At 47.3% G+C, this 18,404-nt stretch overlaps 1 protein-coding gene across 4 annotated transcripts in view; it reads right to left on the bottom strand.

Moving 5' to 3' along the window:
• Positions 1-18,404, bottom strand: part of CLTCL1 (clathrin heavy chain like 1) — a 112,394-nt gene that overhangs the window by 34,569 nt on the left and 59,421 nt on the right. For all 4 annotated transcript variants that reach the window (XM_054469258.2, XM_054469260.2, XM_054469259.2 and 1 more), the window contains exons 11-19: positions 16,118-16,255; positions 12,434-12,598; positions 11,671-11,851; positions 10,111-10,274; positions 8,880-9,005; positions 8,147-8,289; positions 7,576-7,810; positions 6,091-6,213; positions 2,366-2,511 (exon numbers count right to left, since the gene is read on the bottom strand). In XM_054469258.2, coding sequence (XP_054325233.2) covers positions 2,366-2,511; positions 6,091-6,213; positions 7,576-7,810; positions 8,147-8,289; positions 8,880-9,005; positions 10,111-10,274; positions 11,671-11,851; positions 12,434-12,598; positions 16,118-16,255 — 1,421 coding nt within the window. The remainder of the gene's footprint in view (positions 1-2,365; positions 2,512-6,090; positions 6,214-7,575; positions 7,811-8,146; positions 8,290-8,879; positions 9,006-10,110; positions 10,275-11,670; positions 11,852-12,433; positions 12,599-16,117; positions 16,256-18,404) is intronic.

Raw genomic sequence — 18,404 nt, 5'->3', positions numbered from 1 at the left:
TCCATGCAGCTGTACAGTGTTCATTTCTACTGCTATCTGGTGTTTCACTGTATGACTGTACTACAACCTACTTATTGATGGTTATCTGGATCGCTCTTAGAGCTTTGCCTTGAGTATGCCTGCACATCTCATACAAATGAGCTGAGTTCCTTTAGGGCTCATAAGGAAGAGAGGAAATTGCTGGCTGTGTGCGTCTTTTTTCACCAAACTGTTTCCAAATGTAACGCGTATTCCCAGCAGGGGCACATAAGAGGTCCAGCTGCCCAACATCCTCATCAGCACTGATTAGGAGAGTGGGGTTCCTGCTGCTCTGGCAGGAGTAACAAAGCATCGGATGATGCACTGTGGCCTCACTCTGTGCCTCCTTGGTGGCTGATGAGGCTGAATTCTTGCCTTAGGTTCACAAGCCGCCCTTCCTCTGACCGGAGGGCCTGCTCCAGCGCTCTGCTTGGTTTCTCATTGGGTTGCTTGTGTTTTTCTTTTATTACAACTTTTCCCTACTAATTTTTTGTTGGTTGTGTTGCAAATATCTTCTCCCCATTTGTAGCTTCTCATTTGTCCATCTTCTTTATGATAAAGTGCTTAAGTTTAATACAGTCTTATTGGTTTTTCACTAAAGGTTTATTTATGGTTTCTGTGACTGGCTTAAGAATTTATTAGGTCATAAATATATTCTTCCAAGTATATACTCTAAAAATAATATACTTTGCTTTTTTTTTTTTTTTTTTGAGACGGAGTCTTGCTCTGTCGCCCAGGCTAGAGTATAGTGGTGCCATCTCGGCTCACTGCAACCTCCACCTCCCAGGCTCAAGCAATTCTCCTGCCTCAGCCTCCCGAGTAGCTGGGATTACAGGCACCTGCCATCATGCTGGGCTAAATTTTTATTTTTAGTAGAGACAGGGTTTCACCCATGCTGGCCAAGCTGGTCTCAAACTCCTGGCCTCCCAAAGTGCTGGGATTACAGGCATGAGCCACTACGCCCAGCCAAGGCTATTTTTACCTACATATAAAACTGCATGGTGAAATCATCACAGAAAGAAGAGCACAAACTTGAGGTTACCTGCATGTTTCAGAAGCGTTTAAGAAGACAGCGGAGCTACAGCCACCTGTAAGTGCCTGGAAGTACCCACAAACTAACAACTATCAAAGGAGGTTCATCAGACAGCAAGACAGAATATCCTAGCCACCTCAGGCACCTTAATCCTGGCATCCTGTCATTAGTCAGGGTTTATGATTCCATTAAAATATAATTTCACATTCCATAAACCATTACCATATAGCATCTCCAAGTTTAAAAACACACAAATTCCTCTCTATAATACTACAGCCCTTGATAGCCTTTCTGGCCTACAAAATAAATCTCATAATTAAATCTTTACAGCTGCACTTATGATGTGAGCTGATTAAAATCTGACACAGACTCTCCCATGGTGAATTTTGAAGTGGAGAGGAGCCCTAGGTGGCTGGCCCATACGGAAGCACACACTCTTGCCTCTATGGTGCCTGCCCATGCAAAAGCAGCATGCACTCCCACCCCTACGGTGCCGGGCCATGCGGAAGCACGGACTCCCACCCCTACGGTGCCGGGCCATGCGGAAGCACGGACTCCCACCCCTACGGTGCCGGGCCATGCGGAAGCACGGACTCCCACCCCTACGGTGCCGGGCCATGCGGAAGCACGGACTCCCACCCCTACGGTGCCGGGCCATGCGGAAGCACGGACTCCCACCCCTACGGTGCCGGGCCATGCGGAAGCACGGACTCCCACCCCTACGGTGCCGGGCCATGCGGAAGCACGGACTCCCACCCCTACGGTGCCGGGCCATGCGGAAGCACGGACTCCCACCCCTACGGTGCCGGGCCATGCGGAAGCACGGACTCCCACCTCTACGATGCCGGGCCTGTGCTGCCCCTGCCACAGCTCCTGCTCATCTGGCTTCTACAGTATACTTCTGGCAAGTCTTCCCTGATACATACCCAGATCTGGTTCTCCTGCCACCTTTCTCCAAGCTTTGTTCATCATGATTTGAAGAGTTCAACACATCCTTAGGCCACACGAGGCCTTCATAAAATGCCAGCTCCCCTTCTCTGAGCATTGTGTTAAAGGACAGTGTGGGCCACAGCAGTAAGAGGAGCGCAGGCTCCTGGAAAAATGTGAAACTGAGGCTGGGCTCTGAGACAGGCAGGAGCTAATAAGGCAAGGGCTAGATTGAGATAGAGGAGGTGGTAAGAAGATTGGCATGTCTGGGGAGCAGCCAATGGGCAGGCTGGATGGGTGAAGCAGTACGAGATTGTAACAGAAAATGAGTATCAAGCAGATGTTTGAATCTGCCTGTGTCCACAGCTACCCCCGGCATAGCCTCACCTGTGCTCGCTGAAGACAGAGTTATCCAGAACTATCTTCTCCAGCAGTTCAATCAGTTCATTAGGCAGGTCGGCTGTCATAAAGGCTTTGACAGTGACCGAAATCTCTTCAGGATCTCGTGTTTCTGACAATGCTGTCTGTACCACCTGGTTTTAAAAAGCATTTGAAAGAACTTGATTAAAGTCAATTCAAGACTGTATCTTTGAAGCTAAACAGAAGGGAAGGATGCCTCCAAGGTGGTCTGGAACAGACACAGAGAAAATGGGAGACTTCTTAATGTAACAAAGGAAGGGTTTTCAAAGTTAATTTCAGGAAATTCTCAGTTTGCTCTATTTTGACAATTAGTTTTTCTCTCATATCAAATGTGCTACAGACTCTTACTCTGCTCCAATGACCAGTGCACTAGGCATTTTGAAATGAATGTCTCCTTTTAGATTTGTCTCTTAAAGCCACTAATAGCAAATATGGCTCCACTTCTCTAATGAAGACACTGCAGGGGCTTCCAGCAGCCTCTTATTAGCAGAGAGCGCTGCCACTGCTGTGGCACAGTCCACAGCCAGAGCTGCGGAGCCACGTGCCTTCACACCGGATGCCACTCAGAACCACAATCTGAAGGGAAAGACCAACAGAAGACCAGCTGTGCCACCCTTCCTCCAATTATAGGTGTCTCACATACAAAAACACTTACAAATAGGGTGGAAAGACAGTTTTCCAAAAAGTACATTTCCCGTGCGACAGCAGTTTGGAATGCCAGCACTGTTCTTTTTGCACTTTGGACCAGGCACCTTCAGTGAACTTCGAGGATCTAATATTTTGGCCAAGTTTCTGGTTCTCCTCAGGGGTGGGCAACAGCCGTGTATCAACGAGAGGGAAGAGACAGCTCTGGAAGGTCTTTCATGGCTAACACAGCCCTCTGACCATGAATTTTCACCTAGCAATCTTGAGGGGCCTTAAAGGAACCTAGGGTCAAGATCAGTCCAGTCCACCTTTCTGCTAGTCTTTGTGAACTCACTGGTACCATAAGATGCAAAAGTTCTACCTCTGTGGAGTTTGTAATAACCACAACAAGGAGGCTGAAGAGTTTGAGAACAGGAGCTCTCCCAGCAGCTGAGGAACCAAAAGGGTATGCCTGAAGGAAAGGGGCACCAGGACACAGCACAAGTCCATCCAAAGGAGAAGGTACACTTCCTACAGTGACATCTAACTGTCAATTCTTGAAAACCTTGGAGGCCAGCCTCAGTGGCTCAGGCCTGTAATCCCAGCACTTTGGGAGGCCAAGACGGGCGGATCACGAGGTCAGGAGATCGAGACCATCCTGGCTAACACAGTGAAACCCCAGCTCTACTAAAAATACAAAAAATTAGCCGGGTGTGGTGGTGGGCACCTGTAGTCCCAGCTACTCAGGAGGCTGAGGCGGGAGAATGGCGTCAACCCGGGTGGCAGAGCTTGCAGTGAGCCAAGACTGCACCACTGCACTCCAGCCTGGGCAACAGAGCGAGACTCTGTCTCAAAAAAAAAAAAAAAAAAAAAAAGAGTTCGAGACCAGCCTGGCCAACATGGTGAAACCCCATCTCTACTAAAAATACAAAAATTAGCTGGGCGTGGTGGCAGGCGCCTGTAATCCCAGCTACTCAGGAGGCTGAGGCAGGAGAATCACTTGAACCTAGGAGGCAGAGGTTGCAGTGAGCTGAGATCACACCATTGCACTCCAGCCTGGTGAAGAGCAAAACTCCGTCTCAAAAAAAAAAAATAGAAAGAAGGAAAACCTTGGAGCAACTTAAGTAAATACACACAGGTTGTTTTAAGGGCAAAAATAAATTTCTACTATCTGTTTGAGTCAATACAGGATGCCCCACCTAAGGTTGCCTCAGGACACTGCTCTCAGTAAACTTTTCATAATGAAGTTCCACTCCAGACACTAAAAGCAGCCTCCCTCTGTTATTATGTGCTCTGGATTGGGAGCATTGCAGTTGAATTTCCCACCAGGAGGTGGCTACAGATATCCAATTACAGCAGAGATAATGAAAGACCAGCAGCTCTACCCAGAAACAGGAAGACAAGAGGTCCCCGCTGGCTCTGGTATGGTGCAGTGTTAAAGTGACCCTTCCCCAGTGCCAACATGAAGTCACCTTCAAAGTGTACCAGGTGGCTGGACTATACCTGGAGAAATGTCTGATGTCTGGGAACCTGGATGTAGATCCCTAGTAGAATATTGTGGTGTTTAATATTTTTATTAGATTTGGATGGTAAGTCCAAAGTTGAAACAGAGATTCAAAACATGACCTTCCATAAATCTCAAAGTATTTCAAAATAAAAAGTTTATTTAAAAAAGTAGTGGCACAGGCTTGAGGAAACAGTGGAGAGAAAACGAGAGGATAAAATTCAGTAGAGATAAAGGTCAAATCCAGCTCTCAAGCCTTTCGAAAGCACCGGTCCAGCAGGTTGGCAATGTGTACGAGGGAGGTGGGAGTTTCCTATTCTCAGGGCTGAAGCCACTTGTTGGACGAGGGTTTTGTTCCAACATTGGTCTTGCCCCGCCCCTAAACAGTCTGCCCAGCACCTAGGGACAGTGCTGAGGGCAGCAGAGGCACTATCTGCGAATGTCTGTGAGGCTGTGACTGGAGGGGAGGCTCTTCCATAGGGCTGTGGGAAGCCCTCCCAGAGGCCGAGGCGGACTCCCACCTGCCAGGCCACACCCAATAATGACCCCTGGCCCCAGCACCCTGCCCTGTCTCCAAGGAGGTGCTGGATTGTCACAGGGGCATAAAGAGTTCCTCAACAAAGGGAAGTCAGCTGAGACAACCTTGAAAGCTACTTCACCTCTGTCCACGGGGGCTGAGCTGGGCCCAGCATGCAGGCGTGCCACCAGGTACTCTCTTCCTGGGCTGCATATCCCTGCTTTGGATCCAAGGGCCAACTCTATGCCCTTGGCCAGTAAACAGTTCCAAGTCAGCTCACCCTGTGGAATCAAGCTATTTTTAGGCAAGCTATTTCTGCAGGGGAGAAGGTTCATAAGGGCTAAGATGTTTTATTTATTTATTTATTTATTTTATTTTTTTTGAGATAGAGTCTCACCCAGTTGCAGTGGCGTGCGTTCTCGGCTTCCTGAAACCTTCACCTCCTGGGTTCAAGCGATTGTCCTGCCTCAGCCTCCTGAGTAGCTGGGATTACAGGCATGCGCCACACAGTGTGTTTTTGTATTTTTAGTAGAGATGGGGTTTCACTATGTTGGCCAGGCTGGTCTTGAACTCCTGACCTCAAGTGATCCACCCACCTCGGCCTCCCAAAGTGCTAGGATTACAGGTGTAAACCACCACACCTGGCCTATTTATTTATTTTTCTGAGACGGAGTTTCTCTCTGTCACCCAGGCTGGAGTGCAGTGGCACGATGTTGGCTCACTGCAATCTCCATCTCCTGGGTTCAAGCGATTCTCCTGTCTCAGCCTCCCGAGTAGCTGGGATTACAGGCGTGTGCCACCATGCCTGGCTAATTTTTGTATTTTTAGTAGAGATGGGGTTTCACCATGTTGACCAGGCTGGTCTTGAACTCCTGAGATCTCAAGAGATCCACCCACCTCCGCCTCCCAAATTGCTGGGATTACAGGTGTGAGCCACTGCACTCGGCCAAGATGTTTTAAATTAAAAATAAAACCAGTCACTTGAGCCACAACGATGATTAGACGGCAAAATGCAGGTGCGCAGACATACCCAACTCTGTGCCTCACCTGGTCAATTAGCTGTCTCCTAGATGGGTTGGTCTCCTCAAGGACGTAAGCCCAGAGCTCCGGATCCTTTCTGCGTACCAGGTAGCGGGCCTCGCTTTTGAACAGAGAATTCTCATTGCACACCTGAAATGAGCACACTCGTGTGTGTAACACAGCAGCCAACCAGCGGAAGCTGCTTGGGAGGACACCCCAATTCATTCCCTGTGCGCCTGATACTGGTTTGGTGAACAGTCAGGGCCCAGGCAAGATGCTATGCTTTGATATGGGATGAGCAGCATCCTACAGGGTTAACAATGGACTCGAACTACCTCAAAATGCCCTTTCCAAGTTTACAACAACTCCTGGGGATGTGCCACATCTCTGGCCAGTAGGACTTCCTGCATTCAGGGACATGCTCTGTCTCCCATTCTGTCTGATACAGCCACTAGCCATAGGAGGCTACTGAGCCCTTGAAATGTGGTGCGTGACAGGAACTAAACTGGTAATTTTTAATTTAGTTAAATTTAAGTACTCATATGTAGCTAGCTTTAAACCATCTGTAAAATGTTATCAGAACAGCCTAGAACTGGCATAAAACAGCACAAACACTGCAATGTTTCAAGACCTAAAAACTGTAAACTGTGCTTTCACTGGCAGATCTGGAGACCTTTTTCTGAATGTTATAACAGATCTCCAAAACACCAACAGTCCACTGGAATGTTCTAGCGTGTGCAGCACTTGCTAAATCCTGGTGAGGATCGGATCTGTTGAGTGCCAGATGCCAGGCACAAGGCTGAGCGGTGTGCACACGTTTGCAGATGCAGCGCAGTCTGCCTGTGTATCACGGGAAAAGCACGAGCAGGCTGGTGTGGCACCAACCTCATAGGTGCCCTGTTCATGTCTGGATTTTTAGATCAAATGATTAGGTAGGAACAGTTCATACAATTCAACCTAAACATGTAATTATATGTGAATTCAAGCCTGGGCAGACGCAGGCAAAAGACCTGGGCAGATGTCTCAAGGAGGGGCCAGCAAGAGGTCATCGGTCAGATGATGGGGAAGGGCTTGTGTAGAGGGTTACCCCAAAAAGGGGGCATGAAGTACAAGGGCACTCGGGACATGAGGCACCCAGGGAACTGCAGGCCTCTCCAGGTGGGGTGGCAAGATGGGTGGCTGATCAAGGTGGGGAGTTGGGGAAGGTGGCAGTCCACAGAGGAGCTCATGAGTCAGGCCAAGGAGTTCAATTCTGCCCTCAAATTACCAGGCAACAGTAAGGACTGTAAGCAGAGGGATAAGTCAGGTTCAGGGCCAACTGGTCTGCAGGTACAACGCGTACAAATCGCACGAGCAAGTTCCCAAAAGCTGTGAGGATCACAAGGAAATAATCTCATGACCTGCCATCTCCAGGTGCACAGAAAGCCCTGATCAGCTCCCCACAGGCACACCTTTGAAAGCTTCTCTGGGAGGCCAGGGTTACATGGGCAGCTCAGCACATCTGCTACCCACCTTGAGGAGCTCAAGGTCACACTGCCCCCGCTCATAGGCGACACAGGCCAGATGGGGGTCTCGTTTCTCACAGTAGCGGCCCACCACGCTGCTGTCATAGTAGGCATTCTCTCTCAGGAAGCACTCGGGGCTGTTGTTGCTGTCGATGTAGATTTTAGCCAGTGCATTATGAGTGGCAGGCTCCTCACAGCCTTCCTGAATCCGGGACTCCAGCCAGGGAAGCAGCAGCTTGAGCCTTTGAAAGAAGGAAGGTGCTGTAAAGTCTCAAGGCTACCATTGGAAGTCTTGAGGGCAACTCCAGGGCTCTGACAGATGTTTCCTGAAACAAAAAATCTCGGAGTCCATTAACTTCAGGTTGCTCTAGGGACCAATATGGACCTGGTTTCCAAACTGATTTCTACTGTTAGGTTTTCCCCCAAGGTCTTCACAGTACCAATAGCAAGTAACTCATTGCTACATCTAAGATGTGTACATGAACGACCAGCTACAGAGACAGTCCTGGAGAATTAGACAGAAACAACAGACACTAGAATCCAGGGGTAAGAGAAAACACCAAGTAAGGACACCTTACCTATTTCTTTTTTCTACTTCAGCCACCAACTCATCAGTAGAGAACTGTCCTCTCACTGCCATGATTAAGTGTTTAATCACTTCCTCAGAGCAATCCACATCAAGCAGCCCTCCAATCACAGCTGGGGTCCGGCTAGGGTTGACCTAGGGTAGTCAAGGTCAAGTAACTTCAGTGTTGCAGACACAAGTTATTGTTAGAAGCCTCCTACGATGTGGACAGTTTGGGCAAAACCCTGAAAGGGCTCCTGTTTAGCACTGTGCTGTGTCCCACCAAAATTCACCTGCTGATGTCCTAACCCCTAGTGGGATTCTGTTTGGAAAGAGGATGTTTAACAAGGTAATCAATGTCAAGGGTGGGGCCCTAATGTAATGGGACTAGTGTCCTTCTAAGAAGAGGAAGAGACACCAGGAGTGCACATGCACAGAGGAAAGGCCCTGTGAGGGCACAGCCAGGAGGCTGTCTGCAAGCCTGGGAGACAGCCTTCACCAGAAACCAGCCCTCCTGGCACCCTGATCATGGACTTCCAGCTTCCAAAACTGTGAGAAATAAATGTGTGTTGTTTCAGCTGCCTGGACTGTGGTCTTCTACTCTGGCAGTCTGAGCACACGAACCCACCACCCTTCAAAATGATAGTCTCTGAAATGTCAGGTGTTACAGGCAGCCTCTGAGGGGAAGACTGCCACTGACTGGGGCCCAGAGGCAGCTGGATGTCACTCCAGGGAGCCAGCAGTACCTTCTGCACGTAGATCTCAATGTACCTCTGCAGGTTGTTGCGGTATAAATACAGGACAAGGTCATGGACAAAGCCAAAACGATCACACACGATGATGAGGGGAAGCTGGTCTGTGAGCTTGGCCTCCTGAGGATTAGAATGCACAGAAGAAGTCAGGGAGAGGAGAAACCAGACAGCCAGACCTCAGACTCATTGCACACATGGGATGGCACTGTCTCTGCAGCAGAGTGAAACACAGGAGACTCAGAATGAGACTGCTCTAGATAGGCTGTCGTTTTGTGGTATGGCGTTTGCTTTGGGAAATAAGTGAGAGAAAGATAATAGTATTTGGTTAAAGACTGCTACATTTGGCATTAACATTCCAAATCTGGATGAAAATATCTTTTGATTTAAGACAAGCAGCTCATTATGTGCAAACCCAACAGAAACCAGGCCATTCTCAAGAACAGCACACCTGCAGTAAGGGCTGCCTTTTCAGACACGCAGCCGCAGGCCATGGAAACACACCTGGCCACCATTCCCAGATGATGATGGCACTTGGGTAGGACAGCCACAGGCCACCACAATCATGCCTCCCCTCGTGTGGTCCCGTGCCTAGATCACATTTTGAAGTTTTAAGTGTGGCCACATGACCTCGTTTCCTCCAATGGAACGTGAATCCAAGTGTCATCTGCCACTTGCAGGCCTCGCCCATAAAAACCACCTATGCTGGTTCCTCTGTGCTCTTCCCTTCTTCTAGCTGACTGGGAAGACGACATCCAGGTGAGGTGCTGAACACGGCAAAGCAGTCATGAGCCTGGTCCTTGAAGGACAGTGGGAAGGAAAGTCACCCCACTGACCCCCAGCCCACCCAGGACTGCCACATAAGGAAGTAGGCTTCCTGTTCTTTATGACACTAGTGCTGAGTGGTCCACTTGTTTCTGCAGCTTTGCCTGCCTAATTGACAACGGCACTAATGGGATGTTGATGAATTACAATGCAGCAATAAACTAACTCCCTCCACTCACGTGCCAGATACTTAGAACACAGCCTCAAGCTGCTTTACACGCTCTTAAAACAATAGAAGGGTTACTTTAGAACTTTAAGCCATAAAGTGGAGCTCTGTCCCTGGGACTAAGGGGTCCCTGGCGAGACAGATCCAGCTTCCCGCCCCTGGGACGTCCTGCGGATGGTCTGCCCCACCTGCCATCAGCAAGGGCAGCTCATGGAAGGAGGCAACGCTGGAACACACCTTCAGGAAGTTCTTCACACGCTCTGGGTTGTAGCAGCTGCTCTCTCGGCATATCCTCTCCACCTCCTTGATCTGCCCTGTCTTACAGGCAGCCTGAATGTATTTCAGATGCACATCTGGGTCTTGGCTGAAGTTCACAATTGAGCCCAGGAAGTAGAAGAGGCCTATGAAGAGACCGTTCCATTTTTGTCCTTGTAACACCCGCCTGTCTCCTCCGTAGCTGCTGCCCACCTTCCCTCGATGACCCTGCTCCACTCTCCAGGGACCCACAGCACACTCAGAACTCATAATCAATATGCCACTTGTTTGTTTTGGCAGCTCCCAAAAATAGCTAGTCAGATTTCCATCATATTTGGCAGGTATACCTGGCATGTTTTGATGTAAAATACTAGATATTTGGTACGAGTGAAATTCCTTTTGGGGGCCCAGGTATATCTAGATAGTTGTTATCAAGAGTAATTCCCACTGAGGTAATCTCAGAGGGTTGTGGGACTGCTTCTCTAAAAAGACATGCCAAGGGACAGAGAAATAAGCCATGGCCTCCAGGAGGAGGCCTGCGACTCAACACAGAGCTGACAGTGACATGGGCACCACATGCTGAGCCCCAGGGTGAGCCCCAGAGGACAGCATTCACAGAGGCTAACGATGTTCCTCATCATTACAGAGGCCAGCCAGGAGGCACCAGTAACAACAGGGTAGGACACATCCGAGAAGGCCCCTCCCTGTCGAGGTCTTTCACTGTAACTGTGAGACTCTGATGCTAGGAAGGGAATGGGCAGCCCCTAGGCCAACGGTTCTCCACCAACCTACCCTACTGCCCTCTCCCAGCCCAGCTCCACTCAATCATCTGCCATGGTCTTTCTTACAGGGGTGTCTTCTAAAGAGAAGGCCAGTTCCCTGAGGGCAGGGGTCCTGTCCCACCCTCCACCAATGCCCCAACCTCACTGGACACATGGCAGTGGCTGGATGCCTAGACAAATGCTTAGTCTCTATCCTGGGTGGGCCAGACAGCCCCCATCTGTCCCTAACAAAGCCAATCCCACCCCAACTGCCCTAGAACACTTATTTGGTGTGATGTCCAAGAAGGGGAAAGGAAGACAACCAGGTTCCCTTGTCAGCCCCCGCAATCAACTGGGTAGCAGACACCACAAAGCAATGCACCCTGTATCGTGGGCTCTCATTTAGGAGAGGCCCAAAGAGCCTCCCTCCTGGGGCTGTGAAGACCAGACATCAGGCCCTTTCACTGTACCCATGGCACAGGCTTTTAGATGAATTCTTGCCAGACTGTGCTGCGTAGACACACCGGGCTCCATAAGCTTCTCCATCCCATCACCAACCAACCTGATTTCTTCCTTTGGAAATACCAAAAAGGTTACTGAAGCTGAGGGTGCACATGAGATGGCAGTAGCATTCTGCCACTGACTGAGCACCCAAGGCAGCCAGTGCTGCATCCTGCCTGGCTTTGCAGGAAGGCTGTCTTAATGCGGGCAGGTAGGCAGCAACACCTGAGAAAGGAGGTGTAGTCACATGGCGGGGTTGGCGAGAGGCTGCATGGTTTACCTTCATAACTCTTGAAGGATTCAAAGAGCTCCACCAGGGCCTGCGTGCCCAGCTGCTCATGGTACTTAGAGGCCACCTGCACACACAGCTGAAGGTTCTGTCTGATGTTAGCAGACAGCATGGCATGCAGACACTCCACAGAATCCTCCACCGATAAGGAGCCAAAGAAATTGACAAGCCACTGGGAACAAGGAAGAGTCTGTCCACAACGATGCACCACTGTAAAGATTGCTAACACTTGGAAAATAACTAGGTCATTCTCCTGTTCCCGAGTGTCAAAAATACAGAGAATTTCCACATAAAGGGATTGAAAAGCAACTATCCATCATGGGAAAAAGTAGGAGCAAGGAGTAAAGCTGGGAAAAGACACTGCTCTAAACTGTTCACCTGGAATATTCCACAGATGATGCTAAAACTTATTCCATAAATTGGAACACAATAGCTAGTTTAGCTTTGCTAATGGTTTCAGACAGTCCTGTTAGGTTGTCAGTGTTAAAAGGTGACAGTATACTCCTGCTATTAGACTAAGTCGAAGGTGGACATCAGAAAGAAAGGTGCTACAGGGCGCAGACATGCTGCTGAGCAGATAAACTTTGTGTGTGGGCTGAACTAGAACTGCTTTTGGTAGTAAAGTATGGTAGGTTAGGGCAGTGACAGGCTCAGGCCACGGTTCCACAATCATCAACATGTGAACATTGGGGAGCATGTGACATTAATTGCATAGACAACAGCCATAATAGGAGTGCCCAGGGGTACACAGTACCTCGGGATTGAGGAGGTGAGTGTGGACCACAGCCCTCTTGATGTCATAGAGGTCAGTGTAGTGCTCCAGTGCTTGCTGCAGGAGGCCTGCCTTCTCACAGAGCTGGGCAATGTGGGCCCGGTCGTAATGAGTAAACATTTTATTTCCAAGGATGGCATCTGCAACCTATGAAACAGGGAGTTCGGTGAGAAGGCCTGATCAATGGCCATAACTTTTTAAGACCAGCTGCTCAACCTTGCCCCAGGGTAGGGTATAGCCTGGCAACCAGAACTCACAGGCCCCTGTCCACATCCATACCTCTGTAGTAGCAGCAGTGCTTGTGGGTCCCAAGATCCCTGGCTGTCCTTCAAGCCATCTTAGGCCCTTTGCACAAGGCTTCATCCTCCCATGTTACAGCTGGACCCAGCCCATGTGGTCACAGAGTTGGGCCTGTGAGAAAGGCTGAGGCTCCATAAAGCCCTATTACTGGGATGAGTCCAAGTCACTGTTGCAGCTTTTAAGCAATCACATTCTTTTTTTTTTTTTCTTTTTTTGAGACAGAGTCTCACTCCATCATTCAGGCTGGAGTGCAGTGGCACAATCTCGGCTCACTGCAACCTCCATCTCCCAGGTTCAAGCGATTCTCATGTCTCAGCCTCCCAAGTAGCTGGGGTTACAGATGCACACCACCATGCCCGGCTAATTTTTGTATTTTTAGTAGAGACAGAGTTTCGTCACGTTGGCCAGGCTGGTCTCAAACTCCTGACCTCAAATGATCTACCCACCTTGGCCTCCTAAAGTGCTGAGATTATAGCCGTGAGCCACTGTGCCCAGCCAGCAATCACATTCTTATAGGGTTTCTATGGCAAGATCAATGTGAGGGCTCAAGTCTACCGATTCTCCTTGAATGAGCTCAAGCCTCAGCTAGCAATGGCCAGAAGGAGACCTGAACAAAACAAATCCCATTTCTGCTTACTAGACTTCTCTACTAGGCTAAATACAGAATTAGGAGTTGGGGATTGAATTTAAAAAACAATGAACATTCCTGGAAACAATTTTGATGAGGCATAAAATCTTTTTTTTTTTTTTTTGAGACAGGGTCTCACTCTGTTGCCCAGGCTAATGGAGTACAGTGGTGCAATCTCAGCTCACTGCTGCTTTGACCTCCCAGGCTCAAGCAACCCTCTCACTTCAGCCTCCCAAGCAGCTGGGATTACAGGCACATGCCGCCACACCTGGCTACTTTTATTTTTTTTATTTATTTATTTATTTTTTTGAGACGGAGTCTCGCTCTGTTGCCAGGCTGGAGTGCAGTGGCATGATCCCACCCTGCTCACTGCAACCTCCACCTCATGGGTTCAAGTGATTCTCCTGCCTCAGCCTCCCAAGTAGCTGGGACTACAGGCATGCACCACCATACCCAGCTAATTTTTGTATTTTTAGTAGAGACAGGGTTTCACCATATTGGCCAGGCTGGTCTCGATCTCTTGACCACGTGATCCACTCGCCTTGGCCTCCCAAAGTGCTGGGATTACAGGTGTGAGCCACTGCGTCTGGCCCACCTGGCTAATTTTTATTTTTTTTGTAGAGATGGGGTTTGGCCGTGTTGTCCATGCTGGTCTCAAACTCCTAGGCTCTGCTCACCTTGGCCTCCAAAAATGCTGGGGTTACAGGCGCGAGCCACTGCACCCAGCCACTAAATATTCTCTTTAAGTAAGTAATTTTTGGGCTAAGACTGGATAGGTCAACACAGCAGCCTTGCAGCATGGCTGAGTGAGTGCTCCCTCAGTATCTAATGCTGGTCTCGACAAGCTGCACTCCTGGGTGCCTTCCCCTGCCACCCAGCACACTCTTTCTTATTCCTTCTAGAATCTGCATCACCAACCAGGTATGGCCATAGAGTGACCACAGCCACTGTCACACACCAGACCACTTCAGAGTGATGCACACTCCTGGTTCCCTACACAGTTGACGATCCAAACCCAGTACTAAGAGTAGGGCTTTAGAATATCTAGCACTTACCTGAGTCTCCTATCCTTTGTTTCCTTCAGGTTTATCTTTATTTCTTGTTTTCAAACATTTTCTCCTCATAGCAACAGTGTATTTTAGAGAACGTAGAAACCATCACGCAGTCCCACTGCCCAGAGAAGACTGCCAGCATCCTGAGGCACTAAGCCAGAGCCTGCTGGCACCTCACCCAACTACTTGTTTGTCCTTTAGGGTCTGGGCATTCCTTAGGGTCTGTCTGCCAAGTTTCTGAGTGGCGCTTGGTGTGTTTCAAATCTCATTCACCAAAAACTGTTACATACACTCACAAAGTCATGAGAGTCCAATAGACCCCAAGCAACAAATTAACAGAACTTTTATTTCCTAAAGTTGGAATATGACCCACTTCTTAGCAGCTAACTTGTGGATTTGAATAAATTGAGGTAACAGAACAATATACTTAATATGTTGTTTCCTAATTATAAAAACAGTAAGTGATTATTAAAGAAAAATCAGAAGAGATAAGTAAAGAACAAAGTGAACTTGTACAATCTTATCCACTTAGTACCGTGGTGAACAGCTTGATATAAACTCCTCTAAATCCCTTTCTTGTATATATATCTAAATTTAACCCAAAATAGCACAGACATGTGATTTGATTATACCTGCCTCCCACAAGTTTCAGGCCAACAATAATTTGATTATACCTGCCTCCCACAAGTTTCAGGCCAACAAATGATGCCTCACCACAATGAGATACCACTGCACACCCATTAAGATGGTGATTACCGTTATTATTATTTTAGACAGGGAAAATGTGTTGGCAAGGATATACAGAAATTGGAACTGCTGAGCATTGCTGGGAAGAATATAAAATGGTGCAGCCTCCTGGAATACAGTATGGTGGTTCCTCAAAAAGGTAAACATAGAATTACTGTACGATATGATCCAGCAATTCTACTTCTGGGTATATGCCCAAAAGAATTAAAGCAGGGTCTCAAAGAAATCTTTGTACACCCATGTTAACAGCAGCATTATTCACAATAGCCTAAAGGTAGAAGCAACCCAAATGTTCATCAATGGAGGAATGGATAAACACATGTCATATATACACATTGTGGACTATTACTCAGTTTTAAAAATGAAGGTGTTTCTAACACATGCTACAATATGGATGAACCTTAAAAATAATATGCTAAGTGAAAAAAGCCAGGTAAAAGGACAAATATTTTGTGGTTCCATGTATATGAAATATCTTGAAAAGCCAAATTAATAGAGACAGATTAGAATGGCAGTTGTTAGGGGCTAGGAAATGAGGAGTCACTGCTTAACAGTTACATAGTTACTCTGGGATAATAAAAGTTCTGCAACTATGTAGTGGTAATGGCTGCATAGCATTGTGAATGTCCTTAATGCCACTGTATCAGACACTTAAAAGTTGTTAAAATGGTAAATTTGGTTACGTATATTTTACCACAATCAAAAAAAGAAGAAAGGAAGAAATGCTGCCCCAATTAGAACTGTTTCCATGAAAGTCCTGTATCATGATTTCTGGAAAATCCTTTTAAGGAAAGTCATGGAGAATGTCCACTAAGAAGTACAAGACAAACATCTGGCACAAGCCCAGCCCAGTCCAAAGCCATTGTGCTCAAGTCTGCAAACCCACAGAGAGGTGCCACAGGTGCTCTGCCTCTCGGTGTTAGCCTACAAGTCACTGACCTGGGGTGCATGAACAAGGTTCATCTCCAACAGCCATGTCTGGAGGAGTCCCTCAGTTGGGCGATTATTCTTCAAGGCATCCAATAAGAAGGAAGTACACTGCTGAATTAAACTGTTTTCCATGAAAATGTCCACAATCTGAAACATATCCAAGCCACATTTTCACTCAGTATGTTTTCATTCAGTGTTTCATTTTCCTATTGAAATAGTTCCTGAAATATTATCTCATTTAGAAATTCAACAATTAGTTCCTTCCTTTGTATTTTTTTTTTTTTTTTTTTTTTTTGAGATGGAATCTCGCTCTGTCACCCAGGCTAGAGTGCAAAGGCACAATCTCAGCTCACTCCAATCTCTGTCCTCCACCTCCTGGGTTCAAGCGATTCTCCTGCCTTAGCCTCCCAAGTGGCTGAGATTACAGGCACCTGTCACCACACCCAGCTAATTTTTGTATTTTTAGTAGAGACAGGGTCTCACCATGTTGGTCAGGCTGGTCTCGAACTCCTGACTTCAGGCGATCCGCCCGCCTCGGCCTCCCAAAGTGCTGGGACTACAGGCATGAGCCACTGCGCCCTGCCCCTTTCCATTTTCTTATGTCATCACAATTCACATAGAGCCAGGTGTGGTGGCATGTGCCTATAGTCCCAGCTACTCAGGAGGCTGAGGTGGATACATTCCTTGAGCCCAGGAGTTGAGACCACTGTGGGTAACACAGAGACCTCATCTCAACAACAACAACACAATTCACGTAATTTATGGCCATTAATTTATTAATAATCTTGCAAAATCATATCACCTACATCATACTTATCAGTGAGGTATTTTACTGAAGTATATGAAAGGGAGTAACTTTTATAACATATGAACCCCCAAGCAGTAATCATACGTTACTTAATTACATCCTAGAGGCAGCTGTGATGCTTAACTTTAGGTGTCAGCTTGACTGGATTAAGGAACACATAGAGACCAGGTAAAGCATTCCTTCTGGGTATGTTTGTGAGGGCATTCCCAGAGGAGACTGGCATGTGAGTTGGGGGAACAAGTAGAATGATCCACTCTCAATGTCGGGGAACACCATCCAATCGGCTGGGGGCACAAAAAAGGAAAGAATAGATTTCTTCTCTGTCCTGGAGCTGGGACATTTTCCTCCTCCTCCTACCTTTGGACATCAAAACTCCAGGCTCCCCAGCCTTTGGACTCCAGGACTTACACCAAAGGCCCCCCAGGGTTCTCAGCCATTGGCCTCAGACGAGAGTTACGCCTTCAGCTTCCCTGGTTCTGAGGCTTTCAAACTTAGATTGAGCCATGCTACCAGTATCCAAGGTCTCCTCTAGCTTGCAGACAGTCTATCACAGGACTTCTCAGCCTCCATAATCACGAGCCAATTCTCCTAATAAACTCCCTCTCATATATCTGAGATAGGGTCTCACTCCATTGCCTAGGCTGAAGCAGTGACAAGGTCACCACTCACTGCAGCCTCTACCTTCAGGGCTCAAGCGATCCTCCCATCTCAGCCTCCTGAGTAGCTAGGACCACAGGTGTGCACCACCATGCCTGGCTAACTTTTAAAAAATTTTTTGTAGAGATGGAGGTCTCACTATGTTGCCCAGGCTCCCTTTCATATAGCTATAGCTACGCTATTGATTCTGTCTCTCTGCAGAATCTTGACTAACAAAGCAGTTGATACTTGATATCTGACTCATATATATCATTATATTATTGGGGCACAACTGGGAAAATGCAAATATTTACTTAGACAATTATTAAAGTTAAATTGATGTTAATTTAAATAATTAATATGCCTCAGTAAGATGTGAACTATAGGAATAAATTTAGTAATTGTTTTTGAAGGACAGCTTTACAGTAAAATAAAAAAGAACTTACTAATTGTGGAACTTCTCATAAAGTATGAGAAGTTTATATTTTGAACAACTTTAAAATATGAACTGTAAACAAGATGTGAACTGGAAATTTCTCTCCTATTGAAAGCTAAGTAAATTTGTCTCAAATCTCTTATTCATGTTCTCCAAAATATCTGCAGATTCCCAGATGTACAAACACATATAACTGCACTTATTATTTCTAAACAGTTGTTGGCTCTGATGCCTTGCTTCAAGCTTTGTTACACATCTATATATCATCAAAGCTCCTTGTACCAATTTACTGAAAGTGACTTGTCATGTGTTTACATCTAAATTTTAAGTAGGTTACACTAAAAAACAGGCTGATGCTCACGTAATCCAGGTCAGTCAGACACCCACAGGATGAACATCTGGGGGACGCCACAGCA

Source organism: Pongo pygmaeus, chromosome 23 (assembly GCF_028885625.2).
Source record: "Pongo pygmaeus isolate AG05252 chromosome 23, NHGRI_mPonPyg2-v2.0_pri, whole genome shotgun sequence".
Lineage (NCBI taxonomy): Eukaryota > Metazoa > Chordata > Mammalia > Primates > Hominidae > Pongo > Pongo pygmaeus.
Note: the sequence above shows the minus strand (reverse complement) of the source record. Positions and strands in the feature narration are given on the sequence as shown.